The sequence below is a fragment of the Heloderma suspectum genome, chromosome 2 (genome assembly GCF_057233095.1).
Source record: "Heloderma suspectum isolate Gila_16-S chromosome 2, 16-S_ref, whole genome shotgun sequence".
Taxonomy (NCBI): domain Eukaryota; kingdom Metazoa; phylum Chordata; class Lepidosauria; order Squamata; family Helodermatidae; genus Heloderma; species Heloderma suspectum.
In genome coordinates this window covers 94,075,328-94,099,624 of record NC_139459.1, presented here as the reverse complement: position 1 = coordinate 94,099,624, position 24,297 = coordinate 94,075,328, and the positions used below count along the sequence as shown (strand labels likewise).

The 24,297-nt window shown below is 40.1% G+C and overlaps 2 protein-coding genes across 16 annotated transcripts; one reads left to right on the top strand and one right to left on the bottom strand.

The window, feature by feature from the left end:
- Positions 1-228: 228 nt before the first annotated feature.
- On the bottom strand, positions 229-20,238 carry HNRNPK (heterogeneous nuclear ribonucleoprotein K). Of its 11 annotated transcripts, none has more exons than XM_084834204.1 (16): positions 19,940-20,238; positions 17,105-17,168; positions 16,929-16,998; positions 15,857-15,954; positions 14,568-14,624; positions 13,219-13,262; positions 12,273-12,345; positions 11,412-11,525; positions 7,201-7,329; positions 6,433-6,734; positions 6,009-6,063; positions 3,493-3,543; positions 2,103-2,124; positions 1,941-2,023; positions 1,459-1,628; positions 229-749 (listed from the first exon to the last, which is right to left on the bottom strand). In XM_084834204.1, the coding sequence occupies exons 3-16, from the start codon at positions 16,975-16,977 to the stop codon at positions 716-718; spliced, it is 1,281 nt and encodes a 426-aa protein (XP_084690330.1). In that variant the 5' UTR covers positions 16,978-16,998; positions 17,105-17,168; positions 19,940-20,238; the 3' UTR covers positions 229-715. The 11 variants fall into 11 exon arrangements, with proteins under 11 accessions (XP_084690330.1, XP_084690336.1, XP_084690329.1 ...); XM_084834210.1 differs by having other exon boundaries at positions 229-689; positions 19,940-20,002; XM_084834203.1 differs by lacking the exon at positions 19,940-20,238 and adding an exon at positions 19,433-19,595.
- Positions 19,192-24,297, top strand: RMI1 (RecQ mediated genome instability 1). 5 transcript variants are annotated; one of them, XM_084834196.1, is made up of 3 exons: positions 19,192-19,644; positions 20,727-21,083; positions 21,501-24,297. In XM_084834196.1, the coding sequence occupies exons 2-3, from the start codon at positions 20,983-20,985 to the stop codon at positions 23,260-23,262; spliced, it is 1,863 nt and encodes a 620-aa protein (XP_084690322.1). In that variant the 5' UTR covers positions 19,192-19,644; positions 20,727-20,982; the 3' UTR covers positions 23,263-24,297. The 5 variants fall into 5 exon arrangements, with proteins under 5 accessions (XP_084690322.1, XP_084690323.1, XP_084690320.1 ...); XM_084834197.1 differs by lacking the exon at positions 20,727-21,083 and adding an exon at positions 20,468-20,512 and having other exon boundaries at positions 19,194-19,644; XM_084834194.1 differs by lacking the exon at positions 19,192-19,644 and adding an exon at positions 19,681-19,740.

Genomic DNA, 24,297 nt, shown 5'->3' with positions numbered 1-24,297 from the left:
GGGCATACATTGGGAGTAACAAAGTTAAAACCGTTTAATATATTTTCAGGTTCTTCACACACACACCAATGTTTGGAGTCAGTGCATTACCGTCAATACTCCTAATTTGCCAAAACACTGAAATTGGGTATTCTGCTTCTCTGGTATAGGGAAAAAGCCAAGCTTAATGAATGGTGTAGATGATGCATGTTAGCTACTGAAATATGCATAAAGAAATGACTACAAGAATTGGTTCACTAAATTTATTTTTAAAATCATAAAACATCTTACAAAAGAGCATTACATTCTGCACACTGCTTTGAATGGATGCCAGGGGTAAGTGGACAATGAGTACTGCCCTCCCCCACTCTTCAAAACAAAGGTATAAAGCAGATGGTTCACAAGTGACAGAAAAACATTACAGTTTACAACCAACATAGAACAAAAATAAAATCCACCTTCTCTGCTGCTGTTTCAAAATACCAATGTTAGTTTCGCAAGCCACCCCACTCCCACCCACCTATATGTAAAGAACTAAAACATTACATCTGGTGACAGCAAAAATTTCACTACACCTCAAATGCAGAACACCTATGAAGCAGAGGAATGTTGGCTTTTTAAACAGAAGCAGATTTAAGAAAAAAAAAAGATGCAGGACTCCTTCAGTTCTTCACTAGTCTTAGAAAAACTTTCCAGAATACTGCTTCACACTATAAAAAAGAAAAAATATCTTGCATTAGAATCCTTCAACATCTGCATACTGCTTCACACTATAAGGAAAAAGAAAAAAAAGGCATGTATTAGAATGGTTGCACAAACAATTTGAATCAATATTCACAAATACATTTTAATAAAAATAGACAATACATATTGGTTAAAATTTGACAGTTTATAATTAGTAACTATCTACAATCAAACATTAAAGCTATACAAGATGCTCACTAGACAGCTGATGTTAAAGAAATAAAGCAAGTAAAATCTAAAGCTGTTATAAATGGCAGAAAAGGAAGCAATGCCAGTAAGGTGTGAAATGCTGCATTAACAGCAACAATAGTTTTCAACTTGTCCTGTAGAGGCATGGCCTGTGCCATATGGTAGACTGCAATTTGTTGTCGATTTAGTTATCTAAAAACAACAAAATCACTAGTCTTCCACACAGAACTAGACCAACATCCACTGAAATCTTCTATATTTTCTACAGGCTCTATGTAATAGATTACAAGTAGATTTTGAGCAGCAGTTTTCACCAGAGAAATGAGGACTGCTTGGTTAGTCACTTCCAGCAAGATTAGTTTTGAGGGTGTCTTCATTGAGTAAGAATGGAAAACAGAAGAGAAAGCATACTAACAAGTGCAGAAGTTAGTATAAACTACCACTGTATTTATGGATGTTCTCTTTTTAAAAGACATATTATACAAAAGAAAAAGTTCAATATTAAGTCTACATGTAGTTAACAGATGCAGTTGAGTGACAACTTGCCTGTTTTGCAGTAAATACTGTGCATTTTGAATCTGGTCCTGTGTGCCTGTAATAGTTATTATCCGATCTTCTGAGCCCTCTAAGGGTTCATCAATTTTGATTGAAGCTCCTGATTCATGGCGTATCTGTTTAATCCTCTGACCTCCTTTTCCAATAATGGAACCAGCCAGCTAGAAAGGAGGAGTCTTTGTTATTTACCAGCAGCTTATAATTCAATATTCTAACATGTTAATAAGTTATCACCCCAGGATATGGAATTACAGTGTGATAAATAGACAGCATGGTTAATAAGCTCAGTAACTAGCGTGAAAAGCAAAGTGGAAACAACTTCACTTATTCCCTTTATATTCAAAACAGAATACAGGCTTAATGTATGAACTGGAGGTAGTAAGTCTAACACATTGTATAAAGTTAGAAAACCACATGCTTGAACTTCTATTTTAAAACATTTTAGCTAAAGAGGAGTTAGTAAATATACTTACATCTTTGGGTATTGTTACTTGGGTTGTAATAATAGGTCCACCAAGATCACCGTAGGAGCCACGACCCCCTGCATAAGAATAGTCTAATTTAAAACATATGCATCTAATCCTTTTAATGACTAAACTGTAAATTGTGTACAATATATATGCATGAAAGCTTACCATATCCTGATCCACCCTCGAACTATCAAAAATAAAAAGTAAGTTTTAGTTTCCATGTTAGCAATTTTAATTTAGACTATCCTACATAACAAAAGTATTCCATGTAGCTGGAAAGACATTTAATTTTACTTCTGCCATAAACCATAGGATTATGTTCCTTCAGGACATTAAAAAGAAGACCTTGCTCCAGATACTATCTACCTGACAAACTTGAGACATGGCAGGTAAGTGAGCAGGGCCTTTTATCAAAGCACCCAGCACTGCAGAACTCCTTCCCCAAGGCTTGAAAAAAACCACCAGACAGAAGTCTCTCAACAACTTAAAATAGTTTTCAATGGAGTTAAGCACCAAATAAGTCATTCACCAAGCATAATTTATGCAGTAGTAGAAACAGCATGATTTATGTCAATTCAGACCTCGGAAATATGCTGGTTAAGTTCAGAATTCTAATATGACATAACTGTAATTGTAATAATTATTCAGTCATACAACCCACAATATTAGTTGAACCTGCTATTACCAGTGAAGTCCATTCAACATTCTGACATTCTTGTAGTATGTACGTTAATTACATCCTATCAACATTCAAACATGCTCAGTTCTAGTCAGATTGGTCTTAGAATTCATTTCCATTAAACCAATATGAGATTAAACCATCTTGGACACTTGCAAAGTTTTTTCCTCAGAAGATAAGGCTATGAACACATGTGCACTTGTGTATACACACATGCACAAGCTTTCAAAAATGAGCACTATCATACAACCCTGTACAACAGACAATATATTTAAGCGGAACAGAGAAAACCGAGAACTATTTTAAGCTTCCAGACCTAAAACTTTGAATGGATGCACACACATTTCAGAAGATATTAGGACAATTCATTCAATTACTACTTAAGATATTTTAGTGTTTCGTTCATCCCATAAGCGTAACAATGCAAAACGATGGATAGAGAAGTTTCAGCACAAATCAAGCATTTGGCGGGCAATCCTTTATCATTCCTTACCTCAACAAAAAATTTAGGCTTTTATGTTAATATATCAAATGCAGATATATCAAACACAAATCCTCTAGAGATGCAGGGGAAAAGTGTTGCAAAGTAGTATTGTGGTGAAATCCTATACATGTCTACTCAGACGTAAGTCCCACTGAGTTCAGTGGGACTTACTTCCAGGTAAGCAGTTATAGGATTGCAGTCTTACTTGCTTAAAACTCAACAAAAGCATACAAATGGCAGTTTTCAGCTATGTGCAGCGTACTAGCAAAGCTAACACTTTACTGTCCCTCCCACTGTCTCAAGAAAATGCTTAAGTAGTAATAGTGCATAGATTTTCCTTCAAAAGCAGCAGCAAATCCAAGCAGACTAAACAGATGACAAAACGTACTCACCATTTCTGGTGTTTCGATGTCATCACAAGCATTAACATGACATTGCATCATCTTGTCAAACAGGGTGCAGCACAAAGAGAAAAAGAAAACAATCCAATGAACAAAAGGAAAAAATAAACCAGCCTACGTCTTCACATAGACCCGTAAGAAATCCAGAAAGATTTCTTTGCCTGCACCCCTAGATTATAAGCACGTGAAAGACAATTACAGGAGATCTGACTAGCAGACTTTCATGTATGTTGCAGACTGCACAAATCACAATTTTCAAATTAAAATGCATGCAAACAAGATGAGGACACTGGTTTTGAGAAGTGGCAATTTAAAGCACACATCCATATACAGATTACATTTTACTTTGCAATCAACTATAGTTCTGAAGTACAGTATGCTATAGACAGTATTCATGGGGCTGAATCCAGACTTTCCCACCACCCCAACACAAACAGAAGGGCGCCTTTTGTTTGTAGAGGGAAGCTGGATCCAGCAAAGGCTTCCCACTGGAGGAAGGGGGTGGAGTGACAATTTTCTCTGACATCCCCTTCAGCTGGCAAACACTGAACTGATCTGGAGGGACCTCCAACACACCAGAACAACTTCAAAGATCATGCCTTGGGGCTGAACGGGGAATTGGGAGAACCCCCCACTTCTGAATTGGGAGAAAAAACCCACCCCCCTTTCTTCCAACACCAGCAGAATCCCACTGAATGAAGACCTGGATCCAACTCATGCTCTTTAACACCTAAAGACGTTCTCTTAGAATGACTGTAACATTGAGTCATGTTATCCTCCATCTTTGCCCATGCCAAAATATTCTGACTTGGTTCCCTGTATAAAGCAGTTGATGTCACTGTATGAAGCAGAGCTGCATACCACCCAACCAGACAGAGGGAATGGTTTGGTTTTTGTTTCTCTTTGGGCAAGACAATCTTAAGTCAAAGGTTTTCCAAGGTTTTCTTTGCTTAGTGATACAAATTAGCTCAAAATGTACCTAGTTACAAGAGTTCAGTAATTTATTACTGTATCTATTTTTTCCTCCTGGTAAAAAAGCAATTATTGGGATCCTATACACAACCAGTATTTCCCAGGAAAGTGTAAACCTTGCTTCAGGTGAAGGATGCAAATGAGCACTGTATACACTAAATTAGAAACTTGCAGTGTAATCCTGTATTTGGCTACTTAGAAGCAAGTACCAATGAGCTGATTTCGATGTACTCCCAAGTAAGTGGATATAAGGACTGAAGCCTTAAACATGATTAGTCTCACTCAAAACTAGCAAGAAAATTTTCTGGATTCTGCCAAAGAAAATGTAATGCAAGTATTCTCTCTTAAAACAAAAGAGACACCATTTTCAGTTACCATATATTTGTGCTCCAACCAAAACATGTCACATATAGCATTCACAGATAATCCAGATAGTGCTCACTAATTGCTATAGTATACAGAAGAAAGAATACTTTGCTGAAGCAGTAAGGCAACCACAATGTGGTTTGCATTTAACTATACCATGGACTGGAAAGGCTGCTATAAAATATTATTGCTGCCACTATCTGATAAATAAGTCATAAGTAAGCCATCATCTGTCTGCCTAACATATGCAAGGATAATTTTAATATTTGACAGCAATGTCCAAGTGAACAATTTCCTGATATTGTTTCAAAACACAGTTTGCTTCAGTGTTTATTTTTTCAGTTTCTTAAGATAAAGGGTTGGATCCAGACTTTTCCCCCCATGAACAGCCATCCATGGAAGGCTACTGATCCAGCAAAGAAATCCCGCTGGCAGAACAGGACAAGCTCAGGCATAATGCTGTAAAAATAGGTAACAATGCTAGACACTAAATTTCTTTTTCAGCATTTTAAAAGCCCGAGATCTCTCTCCCATACAGTGAAACAGATTTTGAGAAGCATACTCTCATTCTCAAGGACCACATTTAGAATCTCATTCTGATCCTAGCTATACAGCTGGGGAACACCACACATTTCTGAACCTGGAGCTAGTTTTAATGTTTATGCTTCAAATGGATGGCAACAGGACACAATACTTCTTCCAACTCCTCCAAAATCTTTCGAGGAGTTTGACAATAGCTTAAGGTTTCCCATATTTACATCTCCACAAAGTCCAGATTAGTAAATGGCCACAGGAGTAATGCCCACTGAAAACTAATACTCCTCAGGGGGCTTATCTGTAGCTTCAAAGTATTCCAACGCACCTCAGCCTAACTACTTGCAACCTTACTTATTTACACCTTTGAAGTAGTAGAATTTCTAGATTCTTCCACAAGCAGCAGTTTTAAAAATCATTTTATATCAAGGTTAAAACTGAAATATGAAATGTATACAACAGTAACTACTCTTGTACATACACAAGTGTCACTCAGTAGAAGTCTAACTACACTAACAAAATTGAACATCTATCAACTACAGAGAATTATGCTTTCGAGACATCTGAAGAGATAGCTCTCCCTGCTTCACTGGAAAAAGGGTGTATGCAAATTTCTCCTACTAAACAAGACTTACCATTCCATCATAGCGATCACCAGGTCTGCCCCTTCGATCATAAGACATAAGGTCCCTTAAGGCAAAGGATATAAGTCAGAGTATTTACTTGTATCACGCTGAAAATTAACTTAGCTTACCACACATCTGGTACCTCACCCACAATTCAATGCAAATGCACCAAGTCCCTAGTTAATAACAGTCACATATATAAGCAAATTGATTTGGTGATGTGGATAAGGCAGTTTTCAGTAATCTTTATTAATGGACAAATGTCCTGTTTTCCAAATCCATCCAAACGTCACTTAAAACTCACATGAAATGCAATTCCATGTGTTAATAACTTCTATATTCTTCCCCCCACCCTCCAAATCCCAAACCCCACCTTACTCCAGACAGCTAAAACTTGAGAATGCTCTATGAAAGCATTTACAAGTTAACTTACCCGCCTCTGGGAGGAGGAGGTGGAGGAAGAGGAAGATTGCGAGCTCTGCTACCACCTCTACCACCACGGCCTGGAGGAGGGGGAGGAGGTCCTCTGCGAGGGCTCATATCATCATAATCTCTTCGTGGAGGCATGGGACGACCACGACCTGGGGGCATTCGATCAAAGCCCCCTCTACCACGCATTGGAAAGCCCACAGGGCGCCCCCTTCTGTCATCAAACATCATTGTAAATCCACCATAGTCATACGTTTCATCGTAAAAATTTGGATCGTAAGGCTGTGCACGTCCTTTGATTGGTGACTAATAACAAAAACGGGAAACAAGTTTTGTATTTCGTACATATTTAGTCAACCCGTTTTAAAATGTTATTTATTAAATTTATATCATGCCTTTGCACTACAAATAGAGGTCAACAAGGCTAAAATACAAAATTATAATTGAAACATAAAAGCAAATCAATTAACACTACATCAATAAAATTAAGAAATAAACAGCACCCACCAGTTAAAACCTAATTTATCCAGCAAGTCAGCTCAAAAGCTTTTCTCAATAAGATCTTTGCTGAATAAGAACAACTACCGATTCTACAGGTAATGTGCATGGTTTATTTCTAGAAAAAGTGCAAACTTTCTTACAATTTGAATTGGAACTCTAGCAACTGCTGCTACAACAAAATAGAAACTGTTCTTAGACCACAGCAACTAGTCTTTGCACAAAAAGGGCACACTGGGAAAAATATGAAACCACGTTTTCTAGATTAAATTACCTCTGATATAAGATCCAGTATTATTTTGATGCATTCCACAACTCTATCAGGCTTTCCACCAATTAGCACCACTCTGTCAGAAGAATGAGGACAACATTCTTGGAAAAGCTTAATGGTGGTCTGAGTGTTCTGCCAAGGAAGTTATAGTAGAAATGTTTCAGAAAAGCTTTAATCAGTAAAAAAAAGGTTATACTAATTAACTAAGTGTATTAAGATTTGTACAGTTATTGATGCTCCTACATTTGTCCTTTCACCACATTTTCAAATGAATAATATAGCAATGGTTCACTGTCCTATCTTCAATATATCAGAGTTAACTGAATCAAATCACCCTTTTACAAATTCAAGAGGTGGATAGATTTACAAAATCTGCTTAAAAGCTGATCCAACTCATTCACATGCTTAGCTCTCACAAACTTTAACGTGGTGCCCATCTGCTCCCAACATACTTTTTCCACAAACAAAGGTACGGTGAATGGCTGGGACTCTACTAGCAAAAGCTGAGAAGTGGTGGCCAGAAGTTGTCCCCTCTCATTTCTTTAAGCACAATGAACATCACCCAGAAAAAAACAGAAAATTCTTTAATCTACTGTTGCAATGGGAGAGACTGTATGCTGTCTGTACACAGCCTAAATTAATCATCTGCCCCAAATGAGGGACAAGAGAAGTCACATATCCCTCCAATGCTTATTCTACAGATTTCTTCAATTTGTGACATATCAGCAATATATATTTGCTGATATATATTGTGACATATCAGCAATATATATTTGATGTTCTGGGCCCAAATCATGTAGGACTTTCAAAGGTAATAACCAGCATCTTATAAGAATGCAACAGCCATGCTAGATCAGACCAAGGGTCCATCTAGTCCAGCATTCTGTTCACACAGTGGTCAACAAGCTGCCCATGGGAAACCCACAAACAGAACATGAGTGCAATAACACCCTCCTTATCACGTTCCCCAGCAACTGGTATACATAGACATATTGCCTCTGATACTGGAGGTAGTATATAGCCAACATGATTAGTAGCCGCTCCATGAATTTGTCTAATCCCCTTTTAAAGCCATCCAAATTTATGGCGCTCACTACATCTTGTGCTAGCAAATTTTACAGTTTTCTCCTTCACACAGCACATACTTAATCTTCAAAATCTTCAATTTGGTCTGGAAACAAAACTGGTAGGTTAGAAGAGCTCTTGCAAAATTCCCCGTCCATTTACACCTAACTAGTCTACTGCATTCTAGACCACCTGAAGTTTCCAAGCTGTCTGCCAGGGCAGCTCCAAGTAGAACACGTTACAGTAGTCCACTCAAGAACTTACCAGGCACTCACAATCATGACAAGGCCTCACTTTTCCCGGAAATTGCACAATTAGTACATTAGTCTTAGCTAACAGACCATATTCCTGGCCATAACCTGCACGTCATACAGAAGCCCTGGATGCAGGAGCATTTCCAAGCTCCAAATCTGCTTTTAGGGGCAGCTTGAACCCATCCTAGAATAGGTTTTCCCACTACTTCTAGGGCCACCCACAACAAGTAAGTTCATTTTGTCTGGATTTGGTGTCAATTTATTCATTTTTATCCATCCCATTGCTGATCTCATGCAGAGAAATCCATGGACAAAATTGCCACAGCTGATTCACATGGAAAGACAGAGCTGGGTATAAGGACTCACTCCAAAACCTTGGATGCCCTCTCCCAGCAGTTTTGTATGGATATTACAGCAACATGGAAGAGAAAGCAGACCCCCTACAGAATCCCACAACCTGTCTGAGGGGACAACACCAATCTCCTAGTGAGGTAGGAGGAAACCCACTGTGGAATAGTGCCCCCAACACAAACAGTTAACCCAGAAATATTCTATTGTTGTTATCAATAACCATGAAGTATTGAAGAAACTCAACAGGGTCACACTCCCCATGAAGGTAGAAAAATAGGGCAAGACCAAAGTAATCCTAGCCCCAAAGCTTGGCCTTAAAATATTGATAATTCATATTCCAGTGTTGCTCAGCCATCACAACTAGAAAATGGAAGTTGGCCTATATTTCTTCAGTCAATTGGGTTCTAGGAAAGGCTTCTTTAGCTATGGTCTTACTACTGCCTCTAAGATTAGATGGAACTAAGTCCTCCCTTAATGAGGAATGGAAGAAATTCTTTTGCAGAACTGGCCCAATGGGCTAGAATGTGCTAAACATGCCAGTGACCAATAGCCAGGTTGCAAATGACCATTCACCACTTGTAAAACACTGGCTAGACAAAATTGTGTACAACTGTGGCAGATTTCTTTGCTGCTGTCATCATTGCCACAAAATAGGCCTTCAAATGGACTTTTAATCCATGTTCAGTTGGATTCAGTGTATGTTTTGTTCCATCTGTGCTCAAAATAAAAAACTGCCTTGTTACTTACCAATCCTCATTAAGCTAGAGAATTATGCTCTAGCAACTATGGGTGAACCATTAGGAGCTAACTGCCCAAGTAATCTTCCTATTCCAGGAGTCAAATAGGTTTTCAACAGACTAGCACTGTGGAATATTTTGTGAGGATGAGCAGCCTTATGTCTGTATGGAACATGGGTGCAGGTTCAGTCAGGATACCACCCTCCGTCAGCACCAGTGCAGGGAACAGCCCTTGCATTATCCTGAATGTGGGAAAGGTTTCGGCTGGAGCTTTACATTAGTCAAGCACCAGTGTCAACATATAGCCATGGGACAATCAGGGGTGAGATGATGGCATTACCCCGCTTATAGTTTCTTTTCCTGGGGTTCACTTAAGGCCAGTTTGTATTATCAACAGATTCGTGGAGTAAAGACTGTACCACTTCAAATTGCAGGGGAAGGTAGAATGAATGTTTCAATGCTTTTCCTTGAGAAAAAAAACTAGTTAGAAAAGTAGTATTGTCAAGAAGAACAGCACAATCTTGCCTTTTTCATGACATGCTGTTTTTCTATGCACAAGGTACTTCCCCCCTATGAGCAAGCATTCAAACTGGTACCTGAGTTTGGCTGAAGAGGGGGGGGGGAAGCCTTTAAATAAACAGGTTTCTTGTTTGTGCTGTAAAATGCAGGTTTTGCAAAATGACAGTGAATTTAACAGGCTTAAGCTTTGGTGAACTTACAAATAAACAGAATGGGTTTAGGAAAGCCACTGCCGCTGCCACTACCACCTTGGTAGTACAGTTATGGTGCTCCAATCTTTCAAGTACACATTCCATCAAAAGGTAAGCCCTATTTAGCAATGGTTGCTTCAGCTAGTAAATGAGAATCCACTTTAAATATTACAGAATCATTAGAGAGCCTTACCAATTTTAGTAACTAGAACTAAAAAGAAACCACACAAGAAAAAAATTAAAAGTGTATGGTTATCTCCCCTCTGTTTCACTGAAAGAATAATGAATATTTCTAATTTAATCACCTAATATTTAGATTTCTAAATCTTTTACAATCCTTTAACAGCACTAAAGTACCACTAATATTGAGGTATTCATATTCTCATATCCTAATGCACAGGACCAACTGCCATGTGAGGATTCTATGAGACAGGGACGCAGGAAAAGACCAGAAGGTCAGGTGCATGCTCCCACTCAACAGGCCCTCCCCTCCTGGCTATTACTAACCACCCTGTGGGGAAGAATCCTTATGAACAATTATATTTTAATATTGTTTACTGTATTTTACTAATGTACCTGTGGGCTATTTGTAAGCCATCTTGAAGGGATTAGTATGTTGAAAAGCGAGGTATAAATAATTGTAAATAAATAAAATTGGCTTCAACTGAAGGCATTTCCAAAACCTTATTTTACTGGGGGTGGGGTGGGGGGACTTGGGCAGATCACAGGTGGGAAAAGAAGGGCTAACCTTCCCCTCCATGTAAACACTCATGTGTATGTGGGTTATTATGTGTGAGAATGGACATATATATTATGCGTGTAGGAATGAATGGGTTTCTACTGTGTGTGAGAATGGGTGTGTGCATGTGTGTATAAGAATGTGGGATGGCCCTGACCACTGCCAACACTGTCCACTTTGGGTTTGGCTCCACCCACTGATGGCATGTAGCCCTCAGCAGGTTCCCACTTATTCTGCAAAAGGTTCCACACCACATCCTAACGTACAAGTACTAGTAATATAATTGTGCCCTATAGCATGTTCAATGAGAAAATATTTTCAAAATAGCAAAGCTTAACTCAAAGGACAAAACTGTTACCTCTCGAAGTTCTTTAATTTTAGCACCCTTGACACCAATAATTCCTCCAGCCAAACTCTGGTGAATCAACAGCCTTAACTCACAGTCAAAGTCACTTCCTTTGTAATGCTGATACTGTAGATTGAGGAAGCGGGGAAGGAGGCGAGAAGAATGACAAGTGCATTAAGAAGTTTGTCTAAAATAGTATCCATTTTAAACAGTTACTACATACTTGTTTGTGTGTATGTATCTGTAAATTCAGTGAAAGTATAATTTAAGAACACTGTGACATGCTGGTAATTTTTCTCCACTTTGAACATCCAACATTTATTACCCATTAAATTGAGACTCAGCTCTCCAATAAATAGTTTACACACCATGATTCAAATAACTGTGGAACTCTTAAATCAAGACGGGTTCAGTATATTGGAAGAACAGAGAAGCCCTACTTATCAAGGCCCCCCAACCACACAAATAGTGACCCTGATATCACAGCATAATGCAATTTGAGATATTACAGGAAGGGCTGTAGCTCAGTGGTTGGATCATACATTTTCCAGCCAAGTCTCAAGTTCAATCCCTGGGAATGCATCCCCAGGAAAGGCTGGCACTGTCCACTCTGTGAAATCCTGGAAAGCTGCTGCCAATCAGATACTGAACTAAAGGCCTGACTCAGTATAAGGAACCTTCCTATATGCCTATTATTTAAAATTAAAGCTTAATTTGATTTGGTGCACAAAACACACAAGTCTTGACATACACGCCCTGCTGCCAGGGGACATGCTTCCATATTTTAATGGGTAGGGAAAGTTAGCTGCAGAAAATGAATTCATTCTAAGCTAGTCATTCAGATGCATAATCCTGAATAAGATTAACACTTACCTCTTCCAAAGTAGGGATAATTTTCTTCAAAATTTCTCCAATTGTTTCAATATCTGCACTTATACTCAGTATGCTGTCAAGTACGTTTCAGGTGTCACAAACAAGATAGGAAAAAAGGTAAAGTAAGTTGTGTATTCATAATTGTATGGATTATAAGTCAACTTTACTGAGTAGAACTTACAGTTAATATTCCCCATTTAAGTAAGCCTGTTTACTGAAGTTACAGCACATGCACCTTTGTTTATGCCCAATAATATAAATGGTACAAGTTTAAAATAAGGTTTTGGAGATAGAGAACGAGCTTCGTGAAAGGAGTCAGATTAAGTGGACAAGAAACTGACGAAGAACTGAAAGTAGGAGTGAATACTGATGTTCCCCGCCACCATTAATTTAGGACACCCTCGCTATTACATTGTTAAACTGGCACATCTTCTCATAGGAGACATGGGAATATGCAAGTGGTGAACATTATATTTGGAATAGGGTCATGAGACCAGTTAGAAATTAGATTACTAATGGGCTCCGCAAGAAAACGAATACAAATGCAAGACAAAAAAGACAACACAAATGAGAAGTGAAGGAGAGTGAACCAGGAGTTAGCATTTCATCAGAAAAAATTATGAACAGGCAATGCTGGGGAAGCAAGGTGGGCCACAAAGACAGAGCAGAGCAAGAGACTATTTTGAAACAATCTGATTTACAATGCAGCAAATATACAACAATTGAAGCTGTGCTCCTTCCATTGAAATAAAATTAGTGGATTGTTGGGTGGGCAACTCACGTAAAAGTTCAGTGACAAAAAAGACTTAATGGGGAAAATAAGACAGAAAACTTAAAAAAACAATACACCGTCTACGGGGATACTATTTAATTATATAAAGGCAGGTAATAATATACATTTCTCTCTTTCTAATCAGGCAGTGAGGCATAAACTGTTGGGACATACCGCTCGGGGCCACTGCTGTCTGGGACTGAAACACTGGCATTGTACTGCATTGGTCATTGGCGTTCGTGGATGTTGGCATTGGGCATGGGCATTCAATCAGAAGTTGTCAAGTAAGGCACCCGTTTGGCAACGAGCACATTTTTGGGCATAGCCAACCAGGGTTTTCACATGGGCGTTCAGGGGCGGATGGGCCAACGTCATGGTGGGCAACGCAGGGGCAAGTCGATCCAGTACATGGGCAACGGAGAGATATATGGCCAAAAAAACAAGGAGAGGGAAGAGGGGGAAAAGCAATAAATTTTAATTTAATACAAACTATACTCATTACTCTCAATGAAACAAGCTTAAGTTGTTCTGAAGACTAACACAATAACGGATAGCTACATTGACTGTGGCTTAACAGTTATGGACCGTAAAAATGAGTTACTTGGCCTAAACTACTTTTAACATTATAAGTTGCAGTAGCAGGCTGGCTCGTGAGGGTAGACACAAAATACGTAGAGTTTCAGATTACTGAAATCCTAGGAAAATTGGGAAAGCCACTAATCCAGGAATTATATGTATGAAATCTGGATTTAGGTAGGTGAATTTTTAAGTACACTAGCTTCAGAAAGGTCAGTTAATGCACATGTGGTCGCTAACCAGTTCTTGCTTATACCTCAGATCTAGTAACTAAAGTTGACAGTTGTAACATTCTGCAGGAGTTTATTTTATAATATAATGAAAATATCAAACACAATGTGAAATGATATAGTGCCAAATATTTCAATACCCAATATTACTACTTTAAAATACTGACGATTATGCACAATAAAGAAATTGCTTTTTACAAAGCATAGTGTCTATTCACAAGAGTCAACCCACTATAAAAAAAAAAAATGTCAACTCATGTTTACTGAAAATTCCTTCCAGGTTAGGATGCATCTATAATGCTCTGCTCCCATACATAAAATCATGCCAGTCTGACCATTTCTGTCCCGAAGAGATAGACTGTTTAAACCAAGCTCATTCTATAGCTGGGTAAAGAATAGTCATAAGTAATATATTCCAGAAATGGAATTATTTTTAATAGGAAATTTGAGCTCACCAATACAGCAAGTTAAGGCAATAAAATACACATTTTAGTGTAAGGCTTTTGTAAAATAAGGGACAGGAATCTTTCCACATGACTTATTCTGTGTTTTAGTTATGATACGAATGGAATATCCTGGAACCTGAGCTTAAAAATAATTACAAATGGCTTATACTAGAGACCTACATAAATTTTTCACAGTAGCTAGAAGTGTACATAATCTGCCCTAAATGCCATGTTCTGCAAAATAATCAGTGTTTAACTTGTAAATACTCACGTCTGTACGAAGTGCTTTAATATTTTTGCCACCTTTTCCAATCACTGCTCCAGCATTCTAAAAAAGTTACAAGTTAGAGTTTCCCAAATGCATTAAATAAAGAAAAAAGGGGCAGGGAGGAGGGAGGAAGTGGACACTGCATAAAAGGGTAGTTCAGACAATCAAAATAAGCCACAGTGGCTTATTTAACAACCCACAGGTTATCGCAGGGTTGTTACCCCCCTCCAACAAGCCATGTCTCCCAGGTTTGGATGACATGACAACCTGTACCCCACATGTGCTGAGATTTAAATAAAGCATCGTAGCTTATGCCACAGTGGCTTATTTTGATCATGTGAACCAGGTCAATATCTCATTTCATAAGGTTCTGTCACATTTTAAAAAATGGCCAAGGGAGCAGGCCTATGTCTATTAGACAGCATCTGGGGGACACAGGATTTTTTGGATTCCTGGATCTGTGCTCAAAGACTCAGGCTCAGAGCCAGGAAACCACGTCCCCAACCCCTCGCCCCCATAACCAGCACAGAGAAAAACACGCTGGCTGCCCCCCCCCTAAATTCGGTAAACGGAGTGCGGAGACAGGGGAAAAGAGGCATTCCTGGGGGCAGAGAGGGGAAATGGCCGGGGCAGCTGGCTTACATCTTTTCCTATTGCTGGTCCAGCTTCACCCGCTGCCCGAAACTGCCTGTCTAGCTAAAATGCAGCATGGGAAGCACTTTCTGCATAGGACACCCATGAGCCTCTGAGTTCAGGGACTTACGAGTACCCAGGGCACAATCATGCTGCACCCTAAGTTACAAAAACAGAACCTAGACACATGGCTGTTAGTTATTACAACAAATGACATATTTGCAAGTAGAATATGATTTGATGTTCATTTCTTAAAACATCACAATATTCTGCCATAGTATCTTTTAGCACAGTGCAAGTTATAAAATTGTAAATAGGGCCAATATCCAGAATCATTTGAATTTATCAAGAAAGTAGTTCTTTCCCCCCCAACAACTGAGCTCTACATGAGTTTCCCAAATTCCAGAAAATTAAACATACAATACAGCCACACCCACTCTTACAATTATCTGGCAAGCCATCCTGAAAATCTTTTTCTTGGCTCACACTGCAAAAAAACTTTTTATTGTTTCTTCAGAATGGAAATCTGAATTCGGCCAAATGCTTAAAACCAGTTATCAGGTGTTCTTATACAAAGCACTTTACTAATTCTCTAATGTGAACAGTCAAATTAAACAAAATACTATGTACATAATTTGCAAAAAAAATTATGCACATACTTTGCTCTGAAGCAGAATGCGCAGTTCCACCATCTCATCAGTGTTCCTAGACCTTTTAAAGGCCTGTTCCTCTTCAATATCTTCAGCTGGACGTTTGCCTAATATTTTAGAAGGTAAACGAAAAACCATTTTTTTTCTCCAAACAGAGCAAATGTACTTTTATTACATGCATTAACTAATGGCTCTTTTACCTATGAAATTTATAACCCCAGATTTAAGCTTTACAAATAAAGACTAATTCGGGTACAAGCTATCACTATCTGACCAGCATTAATAAAGTAAATGTAACAGATAACAGCGCAGTATTAAGCTAGGATGGCTGCAATATAACTTTTTAGGGATTTCACTGCCCAGTTCTGTTGAAAGCTATGAGAAACTACAAAGCCATATAAAGCCACTTGAGTATTGTTAGCAAGGTTTGTTTTTTATTCACATTAATGGCAACAATACCAATTTGTAACAATTAATATCCAAACCCAGCTTATTTTGGGTCATCTTCAAGTTCCACTTACGTTTATGGGTGCATAACAACCCTATTATACACTTACTTATGTAATAATTTTAAATGTTCACAGTGGGAAAATATTTAGCCCATATATAACATTTTGCAAACACCACTGCTGGGCGATACAATCGTCTTCAGAAGTTTTGAAAAAAATGTCTTCCTTATTCACCTTCCAGTAGAACTGACAACACTGGCAGATTGTATTCCCCCTTCCCGTGCAGCCCCTCCCACTCAGCCCAAAGCTGCTCCAGAGCATTTGGGGACCTTCCAGAGCAGATCTGGGGGGTAGTGGTAGGACAGAAAGGGGAAGCAGTATTATGTGAGCAAAAGTCCACTCACATAACATTGAATGGAACTGTATGAAACACACACACACACCCCTACTAGGTAATAAAAATAATCCTTTCCAGAGAGCCCTAGTATACACAGCTTGAAAATTAAATATTTATTCATCCAGTGGCCACAACTCATAGCACTAATGAATTATATGCTCTTGATAGAAGTTCCATATTGTTACATGATAGCCAATAAAAGCTGTAATTTTAGGTTATATACAAGAAAACTTACCATTAGTTTCTGTATTAGTAAAGGTCTCCTCTTGCTGTTCAGTCTCCATTGTTAGACTTGCAGATAAAACCTGTCAAATAATGAATATACTGAAGTGCTTAGAAGAAGACAGTGAACTGCCTTTACCATGCTAAAGAAATGAATGGGGTGGGGGATATTTGGTTTCCAACACTTACCAATATTATATAGCTTCGCTAAGCAAACCTTAAGCGTTCTGGGCGGGATCAAAGATCAGACAGCCTATGAAAAGCAACATACATGAAGTGTTGGTCTTGTTCGTTTCCAGAGTAGGTTTCCAGAATTAAAATAAAAATCAGACAAGGAAGCATATATCAACAAGTATATAACTACTCATCAATACCAACCATTTTTGTGAACTGTAATTGAGACATAGTGTATTTGTCAGTGTTGCAGGTCTATTTCAGCTCAATCAGAAAATCTTGCAGATTTTAATGGGGGAAAATACTGAACAGAGCTTCCATTTTTATTAATTAAGATAAGTAGGTTGTCTTGTTTTGCGAAGTAGACAATTTGTGTATGTGAAGAATTCCCACATCTGATTAGCTCCACAACGTCACTAATACCACCATGCAAATTTTTGCCATTTTCAACTTCTACTGGAAAAACTTCAACATTATACACAAAACATTCTTTGAATCCAGTTAAGCAGAAACAGCACTATTTTCCCCTCTTGAAACAAAGCAAGAGTTAATTCAGCTCAATAATAATTCCAGGGCAACTAAATCAGAAAAAGATTTAGAAGAACTGAACAGTCTTGCAGTTAGTGTATGATTTCAACCAATAATGTTCTTCTAACACACTGTAATGACAGAAACAGTAGCAATAAATGAGAAAGGATCAACAGTGGTGTTATTTCCATTTATAATAAGCCTGCTATTGCTGAAAATAAAACCATCTTTGTTTTTTTCTTCGGTCTCTGTGTTTGGTTCAACCTTGTCAAAAGACCACCCAACACACAACCGCGATTCTAAAAGGATTTCGGTTTCTACCATAAAGGAGCCTGCTGGATGAAAACAATTCACAATGTTGTTAGCAACAGAGGGAGCAACAGCTGTATCAGGCAGGTAGCGCCAAGTAAGATTATTACAACCTACGGATGCTGGCTCTATGTGGAGGGAGGGGGAAGGGTGCCGTAAATGCCAAGGCTTCGGCTATAATTTCATTCTCCGTTGCAACAAAAAGGCTCTCCAGTTCTCCTCCCTCCCCCTGGCGCAGCGGACAGGATGGACTGTAGCGCAAGACCCAGCCGCTCCAGTTACGAACCACGAGGGTCGAGGCGGGTCCGATTTAACGGCTACTCCTCGTTACAAACCGTTGGGGGGGCGGGGCGGGACCGTGCAAGGAGAGAAAAGAATAAGGACCTTGAACGTCCAGTTGCATAATCTTGACTTGCTTTTGCTGGAAAGCAACGGGACTAAAAATGGCGGCTCTAACAGCAGCCTCCGCTGTAATGGCGATCACGAGCTGCTAGGAGGAGCCGGGAGCGGAAGCCGAACCGCCACGCGGCGGCTCCAGGAGACGGGCCCCTCCGCTCCGGGAGACACAAAAGAGGTCTGCCGTCTCCGTACGGGGAGCGGGAAAAGATTATAGCGAGCGTCGGGACGGTTAGGCTCTGCCAGGGTCCACAGGCCTAACGAGAGAGGGAAACGCCTGTCGCTCCCTCACCGCCCCACTTCTCCCCCCACTCCCTCAGCCGCCATGATTTCTGCAGCAACCGCTACAGAACAAGCAGCTTCGCTTAGTCCCTTCGCCTTCCTCCCCTACCGGAGCGGGGCCCACAACTAATGAAGGAACTCGACGGACCGGGGCGGCGTGGCAGGCTGGGAGGCGACGGCGAGAGGTGGAATTTAGAGGAACGACCGAAACGGCTGCCTTTGCTCCACAACACCAGCGTCCCCTCCCCGCGGCGAACCTACCCGCCCCTTACATATACACACCGAAAATTTCTGAGGCCCGATGGTGAGAACCCAATACCGAGAGATCTATTCCCCACAGATACAAGAGGAGGGTGGCTAGTGGAAGCCTACACTTAGGCCCTGTCGGCTCCTTACCACGCAGCGCACTAACTCCACCGAATCCGCCTCTGGGAGTGTGAAACAGGATCAGAAAGCCGCCGCCGCGCGCGCGCGCGCACTTACACTCGCCACGGCCGCCTTCTTACTGGCTCGCCTGCCGCGGCGCCGAGCTCCGATTGGCTGCCGCGGCCGTCCTTCACTACCTGCGCTCCCGAGTCCCGCCCTCCGTGGCGGCCGTCGGCGCGCCAACGCCGCAAGCTCGGCCTTGAGCCGCCCAAACGAGTGGTGCTGCTCCTACGCCTGCATCCATCCATTCTCTCTCTCTCTCTCTCTCTCTCTCTCTCTCTCTCTCTCTCTCTCTCTCTCTCTCTCTCTCTCTCTCTCTCCCTCCCTCCCTCCCTCTCCCCCTTCCTCTCTCTCCTTATTTCTTTGCTTTCCCGCCTTGTTCGGATAACACGTGATACTTACATATAATACTAATTCTATTTTTTTAAATAAAAGCGGACGACCAATCCAAATCAGTGCGGTTACAAAAAGAGCGTGAAGAGGTTCAAGGAGAACGAAACTGACCTGAGGTCGTGTGCGTGAGGGGGAAATAGAACGAAGATGGCGACGGCGAAAACTCCGCCTCGTCCTCGCGAGCTGTAGCTGATGGGGCTGACGTCTCGCGAGCCCGGGAAGTTTGGTTCTTAAGTCGCTTTGGCGCTTAAGACAAAAGGGGAGGGGGGGAAGGCTTGGGCCATGTGATGGCGGAACGGGGACCGAAGGCTTGTCACGTACGTGGGGCACGGGCCTCGGGGGGCTAAGAGGACGCATCGTTCCCTTTATAGAGGCGGTGGGAGAAGGGGATCCTTAGCGTCTCCCATCAAGAAAAGAGAGGGAGGGAGAGGGAGAAAAGCAGGGTTGAGATGGGGGCCACCCGCGTACGATACCCTAAAAAGCAGCACCCAGCTTACCAAACAATTTAAACCTTACCGACTTGCGCGTTTTTCATTGCCCAAATAACGGTGCAGTGCAATACTGAGCATGTTTCCTCAGACGTAAGCCCGGTTGGGTTCAGTGGGTGTTCTTGGGACGGCAGCCCTCCAGCGCGCTCCTCAGCTTGTTTACTCAGAAGTAAGCCCTACTGTATTAAATGGACGTGCTCCCTAGTAGGCGCGTGTTTAGGATTGGAACCTTAATCCATTTATGAAGGCTTTACTTGGGGTAACTTCAGCCTCCCCAGACAGGAAGTTTTGCTCTGGAGTATCGCCTTCTCTATTATTTCAAAGGGCAGAAAGCTTGGGTGCAGCACCCCACCTCCCCGCGCGATTAGCCCAGCTTGTAAAAAAGTTAATAAATGTCAGTAGTATGTAAATATAAAATGCGAACTTGCTTATCTGTGGGGCATCAACAAACAGAACCTGCCCTCAACACCATCTCGTTTCTAGTTTACAAAAATGCCCTCTCCTGGTTCCTTGTGGACATTTTCTTTCTTTCTCCTTTCTAATTTCTGCTGTTCAGGCTGCTGTTGAAGGCACTTCAACTAGAAGCAGAGACAGTTAAAAAGTTAGGAAAGCTGTATTTTCCTCATATTAGAGTGCTAAGAACCATTTTGGAATTGTATGAGGGTAGTTGTTTGCCAACATATTCAGTGCTTTGTTTCTTTTCAGAATTTGTTTTACTGATCATTTAGTATTTGTTCATGATTTATATATGTGCATATGCTGATACCGCAGTTCATACATTATTCATCTTGCATTGGTCTCATTCATGTTTCCAGGCTTGCCCCTGGAAGCCCTACATCACAGCCACCAGCGGTAGGGGCTGTACGTGCACCAGGACTGGCTATGTGTGGAAGACCCCTGTTGGATCCTGCCCATTTTCTTATGCTTACCACAGTCTTGTTGAACTCCTAAAGCTTGGCACTTACTTCAGAATAAGCCTACTTAGGATTGGGTTACGCATGTTCAGGTGGTGGTTTCATACATCCTGCCCTACCCGCCACTTGCTTCCCATCCTTTCCTCTTGTAGCCATTATGGCCGTGGCCAGCCTAGTATCAGTCCTGCCTGAGATTAACATCAGAAGACAGTGTTGTAGTACATTTCTTCTGCTGGAGAAATATAATGCTGCACTAAGGTATGCATGGCAATATATTCTCAGTAAACATGAATTGGATTGAATGTAAGGCAATTGCTAATCTCCTTGCCTTAATGCACCGAGAGGACTTTTGGCTGTCATAGTACTGTGTTATGTTTTCCTAGTCTGGGAAATGTAACACAATGAGATGACAGTAGCGGGAGGTAGGAAAAATCTAGTTTGCTGCTTAGCTCCTGAATTACAGGCAACGGCTACTTTCCCTAGATGAGTATGTAACTGGTAGTTTACTTGGTTAGTTTATCACTTGGACTGAGTTTAGTTCAATTTTGGATTAAAATATGTAAGTCTAGAGAGCAACTCATTTTCTGCATGAGCTTCCATAGGCAATAGCTTGTTTAATCGGCTGTGTAGTAAATGCTTATGCTTAGTCAGAAAAGTTACTATTTTTCATTTCAGAGCATTCACACATTGCCAGGAGAAAATGACTGCATCAGGTCTTGCAGTACGAGTAGAAACTTGGCTTGCATCTACATGGCATGTGAAGGTTCCAGCACAGTGGCTAGAAGCTTGTATTGACTGGATTCAACAGGAAAATGGCGGTAGCAGTTTGGCTCAGGCTTCTATTAACAAGCAAGTTTTTGAGCAATGGCTTCTTACAGATCTCAGAGATCTTGAATGCCCTGTTCTCCCTGACTGCATTTTAAATGATCCAAAAGGAGAATTGAATGGCTTTTATTCCATACAAATTGATTCACTTGTTGATGTGAGTCAGCCTGCCTATTCCCAATTGCAAAAAATAAGAGGGAAAAATACTGTAAATGAGGAAATAACTGCTCATACACAGGGAACCTTGAGATCCTGGGAGGCAAAACCTACTCGAATGTTGATGCTTCAACTGACGGATGGTATCCATCACGTTCAAGGTATGGAATACCACCCTGTTCCTGTTATCCACAGTAGTCTCCCACCAGGTACAAAAGTTATGATACAAGGGAAAGTTGCTTATCGTTTAGGTGTTCTTTTGCTCAAGCCAGAAAATGTGAGACTGTTGGGAGGTGAAGTGGATAGCCTTGTAGAGGAATATAATGTGGAAAGAGTTCTTGCTAGGCTAATTGGAGAAGAAGCCGACTCACCTAATGCTGTGAGATCAAATATTGGTGAATATGGGATTTCAAGACCTGATGAAGTAGGCCAAATCCCAGGCCCTTCTGATGAAGAGCTCCTGGCAAGTCTTTGGGAAAATGATGAATTAATGATAAATGAAACCCCTCTTGATAGTGGATATTGCACCAGAAGTACCAGCTTAAATTCTACCACACATTCTCTTTCTTCCAACAATGGAAGCTGCTTGCAGCAAGGTCCTACAGTAGTCGTTGCAGAACATGAAGAACAAAGTGTTCCAGTTTTGGAAAACATGGAAGATGATCTTGGTGAATTTCCATTGGAGGATGATCTACTTTTGGAAGATGAGATTCAGCAAGAAGAGATGCATGTTCTCAACATAAGTACTAACACAGATAACCAGCTTATCAGACAAAAGAAATCTGGTGAAAGAGGGAAGTGTGATACAACTGAAGAAAGCACAAGAGGTCTTTCTATAAAACATAATGTGCAGCACACCCAGACCTTAGATGACTATTTGGGAAATAAGCTTGTACAAGAGAGAGGTAGTGAAAGCAATGAAAAGACCTTTGGTATCTCTAACAATAGATTAACAGATATTAATGCAGAATTTGAACAATGTTCTGATGATATACAGACCTGCAGAATAAAGAATAACTGCCACAAAGTTGGTCTCGATGCCTCTCCTTTTACATATTTATCAGTTTTATTAAGTAACAAGCCCATAGGTATTATCACTGTGAAAGTTAAAGCATTTATAGTAACTCTTACAGGAAATCTCACAAGCAGTGGTGGCTTCTGGAGTGTGACAGCAAAAATATCCGATGGCACAGCTTATCTAGAAGTTGATTTCGCTGATGAGATTCTAACAAGCTTGATTGGATTTTCAGTACCTGAAATGAAACAACTAAGGAAAGATCCTATCCAGTGCCCAAAGCTCAAGGAGGGTTTACAGAATTGCCAAAGAGAACTAATAGACCTCTGTTGTTTGATGACCATCAAATTTAATCCTACCCAGACAAAAGCAACAGTAATAGTTTTGCAAGACATTAATGCAAATGATTTGAATGATTTAAGAAGACGCTTATATATATGATATTTAAGTGACAACTTTGATTGTAATCCCTGGAAAAGTGTTATATCAAAATTGGTATTTGGTGATGATGCTGTTTTGCTGCTGTTTGAATTCAGAGAAAGTCAGTTGTAGAATATGGGGAAATACTTTAATACTAAAACATATTGTCTTTAGTTTAGCTTTCCTATACTCGGTGTATTTGTCTGTTTTAGCAAAAGGTTCTGTGTATACAGTAAATACTTCCTCAAAATATCAGGAAAACAAGGTGTTGGTGGGGAAGTGGTAATCTGATATTAAGGAGCTCATTCTTAAAGCTTTTCATCCTTTGCAGAATTACTGAAAGTAAGGTGACATATAAATAGCTGGAATGCAATCCAATTGTGATATACTTCTCTTAATTTTAAAGCATTTGCACATCATGGCATTTGTAACCTATGCATTTTGAAAAACCTGAAATAAATTAAACTGTTCATAAACATAGTGGACTATTTTCTCAAGCTCAGAAATTCATAAGATAACCAACCTGATTTACTCATGCATTTTGTGTATGTGTATATGCATGTGCACGCACACACACATATGTACACAGATACATTCCACCTTTAAAAATAAAATTTCCTAAGCCAGCTTACAAGTACCCCCCCACACCCAAAATAAGCTTTTCACAGAGAGATTGAAGTTTTTCATTAATTTTTGATAGTGCGTAACAGTGCCTATGCTAGCTGGAGCTTAGCTAAGAAAATGTTCAAAGTATTCAGCAGTATCTTATATTTTTAATTGCTGCCCTGTTTATGATAAATTCTGAAAAATGCATATCTCAACTTAGGAAATGTTCAGTGCAATCCTTTGCATAATTACTCAAAAGAAATTCCTACTGAGTTCAGTGGGGATTACATTCAGGAGAGTGGGTATATTACTGCAGCCTTAGTAAACAAAATGAAATATAATATGGATACATTAATTCAGTTTGTAGATCATATATCCATAGAAAGTATTAATGGTAGTTTTAATGTGTGTGCTTTTAATTTAGAAGTGTATGAAACTTGAATGATGCTT